General features: G+C 37.1%; 1 protein-coding gene across 12 annotated transcripts in view; it reads left to right on the top strand.

The window, feature by feature from the left end:
* Window positions 1–15055, top strand: part of LOC144635168 (voltage-gated delayed rectifier potassium channel KCNH5-like) — a 44185-nt gene that overhangs the window by 18148 nt on the left and 10982 nt on the right. For 7 of the 12 annotated variants that reach the window (XM_078494237.1, XM_078494239.1, XM_078494238.1 and 4 more), the window contains 4 exons: window positions 7664–7749; window positions 12417–12647; window positions 13945–14064; window positions 14678–14728. In XM_078494237.1, coding sequence (XP_078350363.1) covers window positions 7671–7749; window positions 12417–12647; window positions 13945–14064; window positions 14678–14728 — 481 coding nt within the window. In that variant the 5' untranslated portion in view covers window positions 7664–7670. Of the gene's footprint in view, window positions 1–2020; window positions 2163–3604; window positions 3737–7001; window positions 7093–7456; window positions 7566–7663; window positions 7750–12416; window positions 12648–13944; window positions 14065–14677; window positions 14729–15055 lie in introns of those variants that run through there. The other 5 variants (XM_078494242.1, XM_078494243.1, XM_078494233.1 and 2 more) reach the window with 5 other exon arrangements.

Below are 15055 nucleotides of genomic sequence, written 5' to 3'. Positions count from 1 at the left end.
GGGTGGTGTAACCATGTCAGTATACTCTAATTCATGTTGTCGGTTCACGCGATCACGACAACAGAGTCAACACTCATTCAGGTGACGGCGTGGAAGTAGGTAGCACAACCCTGGTGTGGCGAACAACAACACAACAGTTCATGACGAGCCTCGAATACTTCCTAAACAATGTGGAGTATACGCACCAATTCTCAGCATTCGACGGTTCACATCCCCGTACGAACATCTGCCCCTCTCCTCCTCTCCCTGTGGTGCTCTCACTCACATCTGTATCGCTCGAAACCACCAAGTCATCTCTCCTCGGGGGTCGCTGGCTCCCCACCTCCAACACCCCACATTCAGGGACGTATCACTTCGACGCGGTCCCTACAGTCACTTCCGCTGATCGCTCCAAGTCGGCGAGGGCTGCTCTGTCAGACGATGGATGTGCGGAAAGACCTCTGGGGTCCCCGCGAAGTGGATCTCGATCTCAGTCGCCTGCACTCACCTTCCCCATTCACGACCACCCCATCGGGAACCTCGCGGAGGAGAGAGGGAAAGGACCATCCCTAGTTTGTGGTAAAACTCAGAGGTGAATATTTCTGCGCCACAGCTTTATCTCTCAATATGTTGAAATTCAATTGAGCGATCATCTGTTAAACAAGCAGCACTCGCTTTTCATTGTACTTTATGTTCTTGCTCCTTCTCGTATAGAACATATTGGTAAGGTATGTGTGTGTCAAGACTTTTGCTGAGCTCTGTTTGCTGGGACAAAAGCAAAACATTCCCATTTTTGGCTATTTTGGCCACAGGTGTGGCCGTTTATTTCACAAAAGATTACTTTAGAAAAACATACAAGGTATTATACCAGCAAAGGTGAGGGAGTACCCGCCCGATGCTTAGTATAAACTATAATAGAAAACGGAGCGTGGAGGGTGGGGAAAATCGAATCCGCTATGTGAGAATATGATAAAAGAGGATTGATTGTGGGCTCGCCTCACCTTCATGTAAAAACTCATGAAGTGTCATACCAGGTGGCAGGAAGTTCCCCCAACTGGAAGTTGGGAGAGGATTATGTCGCTAGCTACATAAAATCATTTATATCCAGTCTTTCTTGAAATAAATGTCCTATATTTCTTTTATATGTCGAGCTAATCTACAGTGGCTTCTTTGACGCCGAGTAAATTTGATTAACATTTCAGATGTCAGTACGTAAGGAAAACCGAGATACCTTCAGGAGATAATTTACAAGTCCCTTGTTATCATAATTTCGAATTCCTTTTTAAACGAAAGGTTTTGCTGAATTCATTCAAGACGTAATTAAAAGAACTAAGTAAATACTTTTATACTGCCACATTCTTGTAAGGAAGTGATTGGTCAATGAGACACTTTGTGACGCCTTCCGTGGGCGAATTCAATAAAGACGTTTAAATTGCCTCTGTATATCATTGAACTTGAGGTATATGCGGTCGACCGACTGTGACACTTGCTTGGTGTGAAATTTCTTTAAGGGGGCTTGCCACTTAAATTAAAAATAGAACAAAAATTTCATTTTTTTGTTTAAAATGATTGGTCAGTTTACTATACTTAAAGACTTTTCTCACGAGGTTTTCAAACGTTCATGCAGATTGTCCACCAACGCGTCGGGCATTTTGAAGCCTGCTTGCGTTAAGTTTGTTCATCTGCTACGCGATGCCTTAGAGTGTTACGAAACGTGATCACTTTAACGCGTTATTTGCAAAATGTGTGTCGCTAAGTGTCAGTGTCATTCTGTCAATTCCTTTGCTGGTGGCCATGGCGAACTCAATGCTTTAAGGAAAATCATTGGGTCAGAAATTACGGCCATAACTGCTAAACATTGTTAATTTACAGCTCTGTCAAACAGAAATACTTTGCAATCCATACGATTCTGCAAAGATGCATAAATTGCATTTTATTTTCGACGAAATTCTAGGAGATATTCTTTAAAAGGCGCCATCACATAATAATCCACCTGTTATTTTATGACGTAGAAGTCTAACATATCACGTGGAAAAACTGAGAAGTGGTGCTTTTACTCAGAAGTATCATATTTTTTCAGCATTCGTTCAGGGCTGTAAAAAAATTGATTCAAAGAAAAGCGAATGTCCTGACACAAAGCATTGAACAGGAATTCTGTGAAGGTGAAATTGGGCAAGTTTAAGGTAATTAACTAAAAATATAACGGTGAAATGGCAACATTTCTCGTACTGGTTAGATCAATTTAGTCAATTTCAGAATACTTATGATTTCTATCTCATCTGCAGTAAAAATTTTTATTATTACGTAACCTTCATGGTCGTTCATTGTCCACCGATATCAGTAAAGGCAAAAACTTCAGTACAATTTTTGTAAAATTTTCACCGTTATTAACCATGCTATATTTGTACGAGAATTTTTTTGGCAAATGTTCAAATTTGTGAATTTATGATTCTGACGCCTTAGTGAAGGTTGAACAGAAATGCTCTTATCGCCCTGGTTCAATTTATCAGCATGAACACAAAGACATAATTGATTATGAAATAGATAATTTTATTAGGTTTTGGCAAAAGTTAACGCTAAGAAATTTTAATTCATTATATTTGTTTTGTTGAAACTGGCGCGCGAGTTTCCTGTCATATGTTGTTAAACGTTTCAGGAAGGAAAAAGCAGATTGTGTTAGAGAATGGCCAACGTTTATCTCGAAGACGTATTTTCGTCTCAAGTACATCGTCATGTTTCACCTTTTTCAGCAGAAATCTTTTCAGCCTTTTTTCTCTTCTTCATTTATTCTCAGTTTAAAATAAATTCAGACTTTTCAGAACCTTTAAGATTTTATGCTGTACCACCTGACAAAAACTGTTAATTTTTAAGTTACAAAGCTTCACTTATTAAAAAAAACTAAGGTTCAGATTAAAACCTTAAGCTGAATATCCCACATGGAAAACGTTAAACCACCCTTGAAGGCAGGGCATTCGCCTCCCCCACGTCTAAACATTTTAAGACAGTCTTCCTCGAGAAGCCTTGAATAATCTAGGCTCATCTTTAAACGTGCTACTAAGAAATGTCGTTTTAGACGTGCTTTTCCGTAACTTGTATTTATTCCTCATAGTTACCATCGTTTTCAAAATTTTGTATATATTGTTAACGTTTTTACTTTTTATCTTTTTATCCACGTAAAGCACATTTGATATTCTTTGACGAAATTTGTCGCTCTTATAGTTTAAAAATTTATTACAACAGTGTAATGTGCGTTGTCGCCGAAATGCATGACCTTACAAAAGAAAACTTCCCGTGCCGAACATTGCAACATCATTTTTACAAATTAAATTTACAAATTTAGCTGTCGTTTTATTCTTGCGGGTAATTAAACGTTCTAAATTGACACGAACTGACTGAGATACGTGCAAAGAAAATTAAGGCACCTGCAGGATTCATTATTATGTTTTTATTGGTTGACCGTTATTTAGCAAGCGGACAGTTGCAATAGCTATGACGTCAGGGTAGAGGTTGCCAATTGGATCTCTGCTTAATATTAGTTTCCCCAGAAGATAGGAACTACCTTTCAGTTATAGGATACTTGCCACCTGTTCCGAACTCGTATACCTTTCAATACGTGTTAATGGTCGCGTGCGGAAACCAGCGAAGCAAGAACACAGAATTATTTTTCTGAAAACTGAAGCCGAGTTCAACGGACGCTAGAAATGCAAAAACTTGTGGCGCTTTGACTTTCTGGGGGAGGGCGCTAATTCTACACAGGGTAGGTTTGTTTTGTTCTGTTTCCAATTTGCCGCTGTACGCTCTACATAATGTTTTAGTTGGAACGTGAGGATCACTTCCATGGGCTTAATGACTGTACCACCAACTGACAAATATATAAACGTGTCTCAGCTCTTTCAATTTCCTTTTTTTTATTTTTCCTAGGTCTATTGTCTCTTTACATTTAATTTTTAATTTTGTGGCGCAAGAGTAAAATGTCATCTTATTCATATACTTCCATGATATAAATTTGTTTTCCTGTGCAAGTGGTTCATTTATGCGGCTTAGTGCTCAATAGGATATTGCGAATCAAGTCGATCATTTTTGGGGCCAGACTGTAAGCAGTATCTGTTTGCCTCCTGGGCTGTGAAAAGGAAAGCAAAAAAAAAAAAAACAAGAGATGAAGTCTTCGATGACAGGTTATCCTTTGCTATCATGTTTCGACCTAATTAAGAATATTAAGCAATTAAGTTCTCCCCCCATATGGCAATCGTAAATTGGGCGCGAAGTCCATCCAACCCTCCCTCCCTCCCTCCCTCCTCCCTCTCCCTCTTACCCCCTCTTTCCCTCCAATCCTCCTTTTCCCTCCCAACCTTTCTCCGTCCATTCCCCACCCCCACCCTTTCTCATTTGCTACTTCCAGGACCATTAACTTTTACTCGTAAAAAAAAAACTGAATAAAACACACAGAACAGTGGTAGCTGATTGGGTCCTCTGTGAGTAATCCAGTAAGGAGCAAGCAAATTTCAAATTTTTCTCAGTCGAACTAGCTTCGGCGCGATGAACAGTGAATATATATAAATATATATCCAATGCAGGTTTTTTTAAGGGCTGGTTGATAGAGGCCTTAGCGTTAAGAAGATGTAAGCCTAAAGTCAGTAAAGTGATTCAAAATCGAACAGAATAATGCGAATAAAGGTTAATTCATACTGAGTATGGAAGAAATTGAAATTCTGTTAACCCAGTTTTAACTATGGGGACGCTCTAAGGCTCTTAGATCTCAGACTCAACTTCCTTATATAAAACGGTGACTAGATATATGTGTGCACTGTTTTGTGATCCGTTTGTTAGCTTTTACCATCAACAAACCGTTCTTCTAGGTCCTTCAAGACTCGTGGCGACACAAGAGTAATTCGCGAGTCCACGCGTTTTGCATTGTAAAAGGTTAACTTATATTGCAGCCCGTTCAGTGTATTAGGCTCCAAAAGCACATATTTATAAAACAAAACAAATAAAACCATAATAACATTAAAAATGACCCTTAAAAAAAAGGGAAAAAAATTTGGTTTAGTTGATGAATATCGTATTCGAAAGTTTCCTTCTGCCTAACTTCGGGTTCAATAATTCATTTCTTATCTTGTGTACTCTAACAAAGTGTGATAAGTTTACGTAAATATCAAACATTTAGTAAGAAAGCTTCGTATTTTGAAGAATCCAGAAATGAAGGATTATGATATATAGTTTCAGACAGATAGTTCAATCAGAGTAGTTTTAATGAAGTTCTTGCGTTTACATCATTTCAGGCGTCAAATTCGTGCATCGGTCATATACAGAAAACCATGTTTTAATTCTTAAAGCAGACCTTGAAAATTTGCAAATAACTAAAACGCGGCAATTTGACGAAAATGTATTTCAATTCCTAAAAAATTAGTTAATCGGTTGTTGAACAGTTCCCCTTCAATTTTAGAACAAGTGTGCTGTTTTCCTGATTTTACTTTCTCGTCGTTGTAAAATCAACGTTCCAATTTTATGGACCGAAAGAAGTAGATCATTATCAAAACATGTCGCGTTTACTAATGGAATTTGTGGGGAAAACTTTTATTAAAGGTATTGGTCGTTCTAACCATGCACCAGGCATGTGATTCTTGAAGTTATCAACACCAAGAATGAATGTATTTTTGTCAAAGTCTTGTCAACGTCCGTAGTATATTACAACATTGTTTCTTTTCTTGTGGCCCTTTGTTCGTAACCAAATGTGGTCGCTCGGGCTAAAAATTCTAAAGACAATTAAAGGTCTCGCCCTTTAGCGAGCGAGGATCCAAAAATACTGCGTTGCTAATAAGTCAACCTGAGTTTATTTCAAAATGAAAGCCCAATGCACCGCAAAAGGCTTAAACATTTTTAAGAGCCATTTAGCCTGTCGAAAATTGTTTTTAGCTAAACGTTGTTTACGTGATAAAATTCCACAATTGTGAGAGCTAATCATTTTACGTCGGCCTACCACTGGAGGCATACAATAATTAACTTCAGGATGATGAAAATAAATTAAGCAATGAAACAATGAATCATTTCTCTTTGTTTTTTTTTTCGGTCGCGAATTTACAAAACTCTGGGAAATCGCTATCCACAATTTACTTTCATTGATAGTTTTTATGTTGTGTTGTGTAAAATTAAACTAAAGCGAAAAGGGGAAATCGTAGGCGATTAGCAGTGCCTTTACACAAGATAAGTAGATGACTAGCAGTCATTTTTTTCTTTTGAAACAATTCCCAGATATACCGAGATATGTTTTAACAACTCACAGAAAGAAAGGGAGCAATTTAGAGTGTAAACTTTTACTGAATCTTCAATTAGATCTAACGTTTGACTTTTCCATAAAATTACTTCGATAAGGTGATGAAATGGCAACACTTTTCATTTAATGATCTAACTAGGGAAGTAATTATTTTTCGTAACTATAACAGTCATTGTGTACCACATAGTGCGAAATCTAATCTTTCTGCTCAGTTTGTTAGACCCCCGATGATGCGAATATATTTGTGCGCATGGCAAGATATCTATTAGCTCGAACTTCCTGTAAAACAAGCCAGATAACCTATATTCTTGTTTTTCGTTGTACAAGGTCATTTTCCACCGGTGGTAAACGATTATTGCTTCAATTGTGAGTGTTTAAACAATTTCCGGCCCGTTGGTATTGTTGAAGACTTTCCACAATTGCTAGTCAGTCCAAGTGTTTGGCAGGTGTAAACTTGTCTGAAAAGCGTTTTCTAAAGAAACCAATTTTTCATTTCGTTTCGCTTTTGTCTGCTATTTCTTCATTTGTACAAACTTATAGTGTAAGATAATGATATCGTGTCTTCACATCGAAATACACTGTTGAATTTTTCATGTGTTTACGTTAACGTCTTTGTGGAGACCTTATTGATATACGTTCGCCCGGCGGCGCTACGATAACCAACTGTCATTTTCGTCAAACGCGAAGATCTGAGTGGTGGATAGACAGTTGTTATGGTAATTTCGCCTGATGTAGATAATCTAAAGTAAATAGTCAAAAATTAAGAGGTGCAAAAGCTTCGCAACAAGCCGCGCGTGCTAAAATTGCCGTTCTTCAAACCTCCTAATCAAGCCGCTTAAAATGTAAGAATTTATTCCTAGTTGCTTTACTTCATTTTTAATATTTACTTCGTCGCTTGAATCATCGTAACCGTGGGAAATCGCCAGGAGTAGTTTGTATTTGACAAAACCGAGTTTTAGTTCATGTTCTTGTCAGTGCAATCGCTAAACCCGCAAAACCTGGTGTCGCCTTAACTTTCGCGTGAAACTTAAGGTTGTAAATTTTGGATACTGTCGATAGCTATCCCCCAGCACTAACTAAAGGAACTTCACTGATTTTAATCCAATTCGTTTAGAGTCATACGATGCGTTTTCCGCCGTTTTCCCCGGCAGTCTTCAAAACTCAATATTAACTTGACACGGACATGTATATTGCTTTGACAAACAGGTGCAGGCCCCCAGTGGATCATATGTCAACATACAGACATCAAACCTACAGGAGTTTAAAATCTACACTTTAGATGGCAATATTTGCGTTAGAATATTCATATGCATTTGTGAGTTTACAATAATAATAGCTACTTGTCAAAAGCCCTTCATTTATACTAAAAATATCCGAGACATCGCTCATTTGCTGTATTCATGTATTTTTCAGGGACGATATGCCAGTTGGACGAAGAGGCCTTGTAGTGCCTCAGAACACTTTTTTGGAAAATGTTGTCCGCCGCTCGAACGGGCTGCGTAAGTATTGTTGTGTCGTGAAAAATGCTAAATAGTAGTTTACCGTAAACAAGAAAATTATTTTCATAAATTTTAGTAGAGACTGACTTTAAAAAACACAGTGTCACTTTAATCCGCGCTTTTAGTAAAAACTTCATCTTTGGCATATTGACCTTTCGAGGGAGCTTGTTTTATTCTAAAACGAAAAAAGGTTTTAAAATTTCACTTGTCTGTCATTTATAGTGCGATAGCAAATTAAAACTTTTTGCCTGATTGCCCGATTGTCTCATGTTGATATGCTATCTAAAAAGAACAAAAATAGATAAAACAAAACAAACCTACAAAGCCATAAAGGACTCCGAGAGAGCAGCTTGTCCGGCTTCAAAAGAAATTTGCTTCTGCATATCACGAAAATCATTTCATAACTTGGAAAACCTCTGGTGGTTTTCTAACTTTGGGAAATGGTTCAGCGATATTCTCTCTCTCCTCAGAGCGCTTTTTCTCAAATTATCTCTCCATTTCTACAAAGTCAAATTCAGTGAACAGTGTATATTTATTCTTCAGCTTCTTTCTGCGAATCGCCGACCAAATTCAGAAAAAAACCTTATATGTAAAACTCGCTTCAGATCGAAAAAATTTACAAATATACTTTCATGCACGCAATCATTTTTGCTGACAACGTTCTCCAAACGTATTAATATAAATGTTTTTTTATTTTCATTTTTAAGAGAGCCTAACGTATTCTTTTGCATTGTGGAATATTAACATTTCTAAAAGAAGAAAATGAATATGTATATTTAATTTTCATATTCGATGAGGCGATTCTGGGTTATGACTGATGCTGCTTACAAACGGGCATTGCCATTAGACTGGATCCCGACTTATTCATTTTACCTTTATTGACTAAGGCAATCCGATCTAATGTATTTACAATTTCGGGTTGATTTCGTGGGGCAAACGCCGTCCGAAAAGGACAATATGTTTGGACGTAAAGCTGGCTTTATGGCTGATGCCGCTAAAATGACTGAAAAAAGCCTGGTTTAATTGTCGAAAAACAAAACTTCTAACGTGCGTTGAAATAATATGTGGGTTCATTGGGAAAAAATATATATCGCTCTTGTAAAACTGTTTCTAGCTTAATGCCTGTGACTTGAAAGTGCTTTCCCGCCTTAAGGTTCTGTGTTTACAGGACTACTCTGTTGACGTCACTCTCTATATCACAAATATTAAAATGCACCCCATTTTATAGAAACAGATATGAAATAAGAAGTAGAATGCTAAATTCCTTTTTTAATAAAAAACCAAGTTTGAAAGAATATGTTTAAAAATCTGATTCACATGATACACCCAAAAGCTGCAACGTTTACAAAAGTTGCAGGCAGAGTGGATACCATCGCCATCCAGTCCGACACTGGCGCCGGTAAATTTGACGTTTTTTTAGCAGGAAATATCTCATTCAATATTTAACGTGTTGCTCTAATATTTACCACAGTTACTGTGTGACGTACTTTTACCAGGCTAAATTTGATTTTTCTTAAAATTTACGCTGAGGAGAAGATCAAAGAACACCGTGGACAAACAAAGATGGAAAGATCAACCAATTTAGTTTGTGGTTTCTAGAATACAGGCGAATATTTCACGAAAAATTATTATAATCTGGTGTAAAATGAGTCTTTAGGCGAGTTATATGCGAAAAATGTCAATTCAAAGTGAAATTTTTCCAATAGAAAATAACAAAATCCTGGAATAACCTTATTAGCCTTTCGACAAATATGTAAATGTTTAGTAAATTGATGACTAAGATTGAATGTTTCCAAAGATTACTCGGAAATCATTTTAGCATTTCCAAAGGTCTATCAAATTTTGCGAACTCATTTCCGAACATTTTCGAGGATTTGCCGCCGAAGTCCTCAGTTATTTGCTGAATCGACATATATATTTAGCCTGTTATTACGTAACAAGGAAACATTGTTGCGGAAATATGTGTCGGAAAAATATGTTTCTCCATTTAGCCATGCCGGAAACATTTGTTTCGGGAGCAGTCTTCCTTCTCGGAAATTATTTCTGAAACGTTTCAAAAATTTGAAACATATATTTCTCGCGCGGGTAAATAGGGAAATGTTTGCCTTTACAACGTGTTTCCCAAGAGCAATCAATCTTTAATTTCTCCTTACTATGTCAATACACTTTCAAGCAGACATGGCTATGGGAATAAAGAAATAAATCAACTAAGAGATATTGTTCTAGTTGTAACACAGAATTTTAAGGACTGACATTAACAGCCTGAAAATTATGGTAGTCAGCAATTGGAACTGATATTTAGAGTTTGGGTTGATAAGTCACTAACCAGAGTCACTTTTATTTTAATGTGAGTGCGAATTCAGATCAAAATATTAACCGTAAAAAAATAGCTCTGTTATGCCCCCTATAGGCATTCTTTTCAAAAAGTTGTATTTGAGGGGGTGGTGCTCAATGGAGAAGAAGCTAATTAGAGAGGAAAGCTTATTTCAAACCATTTTTAAATGGTTAATGTTAAAACAGCAAGAAACATATAAATGAATGTTCGAGGTTGTTAAATGTTCATTTCGGTTTCATATCACATCTCCACAAAGAGAGTAACAGTGAAAAAAAAATAAACGTGGTAAAAGAAGTGTTCCAACAACATAGAACTGACATTTCAAAAGAATTGTCTAAGCTTACTCTCTTTGAAAATGGAGGTAGGAGACATAATAGAGAGGAATGCTTATTAAAAATGAGGAGTCTAGCGCAGGACTTAAAACTAGAAAAGAGATTTTTTAGAGAATATAGTCTAACGGGGACGGACCATATTTTACTGGAAGGGGATATGAAAAATTCCTTTGCAAACTTTTTGTTTTAATTATGCACCTCTGAAACATTTTTTTGAACATGCGAACTATTTTTTATATACACATCGTGTTTGCAAGTATTTTGTTTTGTCTTTTAAGGCCATTTCTCCCCTCCAGAAAATTAATGGACAGTTACTAACGATGGTCTATCCCAGTTTTTGACAACGGATTATTATTATTTTCTTCGGCCAAAACAAAATGAAAAAACTCTTATTTTAACTGAGACACTTTGTCTAGCGCTATTGTGCAGGATTGCTATATTATATTCGTGAAAAATTGATTGACTAGGTATGATAAACAAAGTTTAATCAAACTCTATTTTTCGTTTGCATGGAGAAGAGTAATTAGATTTGGCTGCAATGGATGAAATTGAAATGACTCCTGTAAACACATGTGGGGTCGAATCTCTGACGTTTGTTGTATATTGTCATAAAGTTTCCTTTCTTGCTAGCAGGAAATTATTACGCGACAAGGGAAGCAATTGTCTCTCACAGGACTTAAGCTGTCCTTACAATAATCACAAAAAACTTTAATCAACCTCCAGATTCACCGGCTGTTTTCAGTAGATTAACCTGGCGACTTCTGTTTATTTTTGTCAGCCAATTAACAAACAGCCGACGTGGGGACAATATTTGGTGAAATTAAAGAACATTCTAGAAAGAAAGTTTGTTGTACTTTCCTTGCAAATCTCTCTCGTTGGTCGGCTACATTTGTTTACCGCAAACAGTAAAAGCTAAAGGGAAAATTTTGGTTCGAACATATCAAAATGAAGTGTTTCATGGTCAACATTTTTTGCTCGCAAAAAATTGGATAGTTCAGGATTAAAGACTTACTTTGTGAATAATTCATATACAACACATGAATAACTTAAAAAGTTAATGGTCAAGCTGCCTTAATAAAAAGAGGTACATTGTGGTTTAAGTAGTAATGTGACAAAGACGCACGAAAGGTTGATAAAATATTTTTTCTTCCAGAAGGTCCTTTGCTTTTCTTTCTCTTAAAAGTCATGATACAGAAGATAAAATAAAATAAAGAAAGTTCTAGTGTATAATTAACTGTGACTTACTTCCAAACAGCGAGTGCCATTCGTAATGGATGGGGTCAAAAGTTGCCCACTATTGAAGCCAAACAATTCTGAAATACCGACACTCTGCAAACTCTCTAACTTGCTACTTCTACGACAGTCAATCTTACAGTATGATAGGGCAACCATCAACCACAATAACATTAACCTTTTTTAATCGAGAAGTATCTGACCGATAGAATTGTCCATTTTACGTTCCCCGGACCTGGCCTTTGAATGGTAGTGAGGCTGAGGGTGACCTTGCATTGATACACCTCTCTGCTTTATCATGTAAATGCAACTAGTTAGCATCACAACATGATTTACCAAACAGTGAGGTCTGTTCCAGGTCCCTCCGCTTCACTTCCATTCAGGCCAGGTCCGGCGGCAACGTAAATGGACATGAAAAAAAAAAGATTGACCGTTAATTCGACAAACATAAGTATACAAGTTCCACAGTTAGAGGGAAATAAACTTGATAACTGGACGAAAAAAAACTGTTTGCTGGAATTGAAAAGAGGCCTTAGAGAAAATGTAAGGTGTCGAAAACAAGAGAACGTCAAGTGAAATAAATTTAGCTGAAGCAGCCACGGCAGGGACTGGGAACGAGTCTTCAACATAATTATCTTTTAAACGTCCGACCTGTTTTTTTTTTCTTTTTCTCCTATATTCCCCCAACAATCCGGCTGATCAGCCGAAATATTAATATTTCTTCTTGTTGTAATAGGCAACCATAACTCGAAATATTTTCATTGCAGACTCGTTATTCGTACTTGGAAACGCTCAAATCCTTGAGAACCCTATCGTGTACTCAAGCGATGGGTTTTGCAAGTTCACGGGTTTCACTCGAGCGGAAGTGATGAAGAAAAACTGCGACTGCAGTTTCCTGTTTGGTCAGCAGACAGACCCTGAGACTGTTAGAGAACTCCATAATGCTTTGCAGGCTAAGACTGCCATTCAGAAAGAGTTCATTGCGTATAAGAAAGACGGTAAGACCATTTTTAGTGCAGAATGCACTTTTGTGATGGTTTGGTGGGTTGTCGTCTGCTAAACCGCTAAGGCGCTATGGTGTAAACTTTTAATCACCAATTAATTAATTAATATCAATTAATTAATTATTCCTTGTGGAGGGGGTGGGAGTGGGGAGCACCTGACCGTACCCCTAGGTAAAACCTGGAGCACATCTACGTTACTATCATAAGAAGATCTCAAACGTATATATTTGTTTCAGAAAACCCTTTGCTCTCCTTGTGGTACTACTCGACGTTCTAGGGCAACGTTCTTTACGCCAAACGCATGCGCAGTTTAGTCTACGTTTTTTGCTGGAACTCTCATGAACATCACTTGTATTGCGTGCTTGTGGTAGGATTCCTGCAGACTTCGTGGCGCCAAGTGAAAACCGCAAATTAATTAAATTAGATTTTTAGACTTTCATAGCGCTTTCGTAATTAGGAAGGCAAAAACTTGCCCCGGGATTTTCGGCGTGAAACTCCTCATAACCAGGAAACAGATATCCTAGCTGTACTGCGTTTTAAAAACCCTTTCGAAAAAGATGTTTTTTGATTAGATTTGTTCTTTAGTTTTTGAGAATCGTCTTTCGTGCAGTTTAAACCGTAACTTAATTAAATTAAACAAATGTCATCGATGTCGCCGTAAAACAAACAAAAAACAAGAGTTTCATGTTACGGCATTTTCAAGGAAAACAAAAGTATTTTGTTACAAACGAACAAAAGTGTCGTGTTACGTTTGCAAAGATTAACGTAAGGAACACCTGGTAAAGAATACAAGTAGGCTGTGAACAGTTTTTCCGAAAGTAAAATAAAGCAAATAAACACGAACATATATAAAACATCATACTTTCAATTGTTCCATATTGCATTCTGCACTTACCAAATCATCGAGATTTTTCTTTTTCAAGCAAAATTGTGAATTTAAACAGAGGTAAGCAATGCGTGCAAAAGTTATTTTTACGTGGTGGCTAAAAATGGTTTACAACGTAGAGGAAAATTGTGTTATAAGACAGTAAGTGCAAACGGTGACTATAATTTCCATTTTTCCTAATGTTATGCATTGTAAAAAGCAATAACCACGGAATAAAACAATCTCAAGAAATGATTTGGAAAACTCTTGCGTGCAAAAATATAATTAATAACTTTAATTTGTAGTAGCTATTTACGATAGAGTAATGAGTATATTCTTATCTTTTGAGCCACTCTCTCACTAATGTTTTACAGTGAGAATAAAGCATCTTTAGTTGTATAAAATCTTTTAATTTTTTCGCTTTAGGCACACCAATGTGGGTTCTATTCCATCTTGGACCAATAAAGAACGAGAAAGGTGAAGTGATGTTGTTTCTCGTCACATTAAAAGACATCACGGAATACAAAGATCCCATTGTTGGCACAGGTAACTGCACTCATTACTTATTACACAACTATCTTTTTACGCCAAACAGGACAGCGGTTTGCTGATTAAACGAAGCATTGCCCGTGCGTAACAAATGCGTCAAAGTTTCAAGTTCGCACACCTCGTGACAACGTTTAGCAAGTTATTTTCAAAAAGTGCCATTCAATGAGATAATTCTCCAAAACAAAGTTAACCTATTTCTGTGGAATTTATTTTAAACCACCTTAACAAGACGTCTTTGTGACGTGTATTAACGTAGCTTGAGACGGGAATTCAAAATTTCATTTTTGTTTACTTGCATCAGAGCCACCGTAGTGCCACCGAAGCGAGAGCTGCAATTTGTATATTTTTAAAATTTTTCCCTTTCCATTTTGTTCACACATCAAGGTGACAAGAGACATACCAAGCTACTTTCTCTTTACTTTTGTTTATACACTCCTTTAATCGAGCTCTACGTACGTGGATATTGTCACTTCATACTTACTTAGCTGATCCGTGATAATATAAGCAATAAGCAAGAACAGGTCATTCATCTGATAAAATATATCTGTTTGGTTAACTAATAGCGTTTTAAAAAGCCGTACTTATTAAAAATTGTATGCGGTGTTTCTAGAACAAACATGGAAACTATTGGAAACGTGCAACTCTTCTTTGAAAAAGGACTGTGAGTTTTTGATATTGATAAGGCTGGAGGGCTTATGTCTTTGCATAGTGCGTGTTCTTTAAAAATAACATGTTGTGCGTGAAAAAAAATGAACATCGCCAGCGCAAGGCCGTGCAATTTGATCAGTTACTATGAATCCAGCACCAAAGAACCGGGCAGTGAGGCACAGTGAGGTGCAGTGCTTTAAGTGGAAAATATAGAGTTGTCACTGTGGAATTCTTGGTGGCCTAATGGTCGGGTGTCGAACTGGTGATCCGGAGTTTTTGAGCCCTGCCAGTGTGGAATTATGCCCGGGGGTAAGATTCGTTGCTCTCATAGTGCCTCTCT

The sequence above is a fragment of the Oculina patagonica genome, chromosome 13 (assembly GCF_052425735.1).
Source record: "Oculina patagonica isolate OP01 chromosome 13, crgOcupat, whole genome shotgun sequence".
NCBI classification, from domain to species: Eukaryota; Metazoa; Cnidaria; class Anthozoa; order Scleractinia; family Oculinidae; genus Oculina; species Oculina patagonica.
The sequence above is the reverse complement of the archived record's forward strand: the minus strand, read 5'-3'. Positions and strand labels throughout refer to the sequence as shown.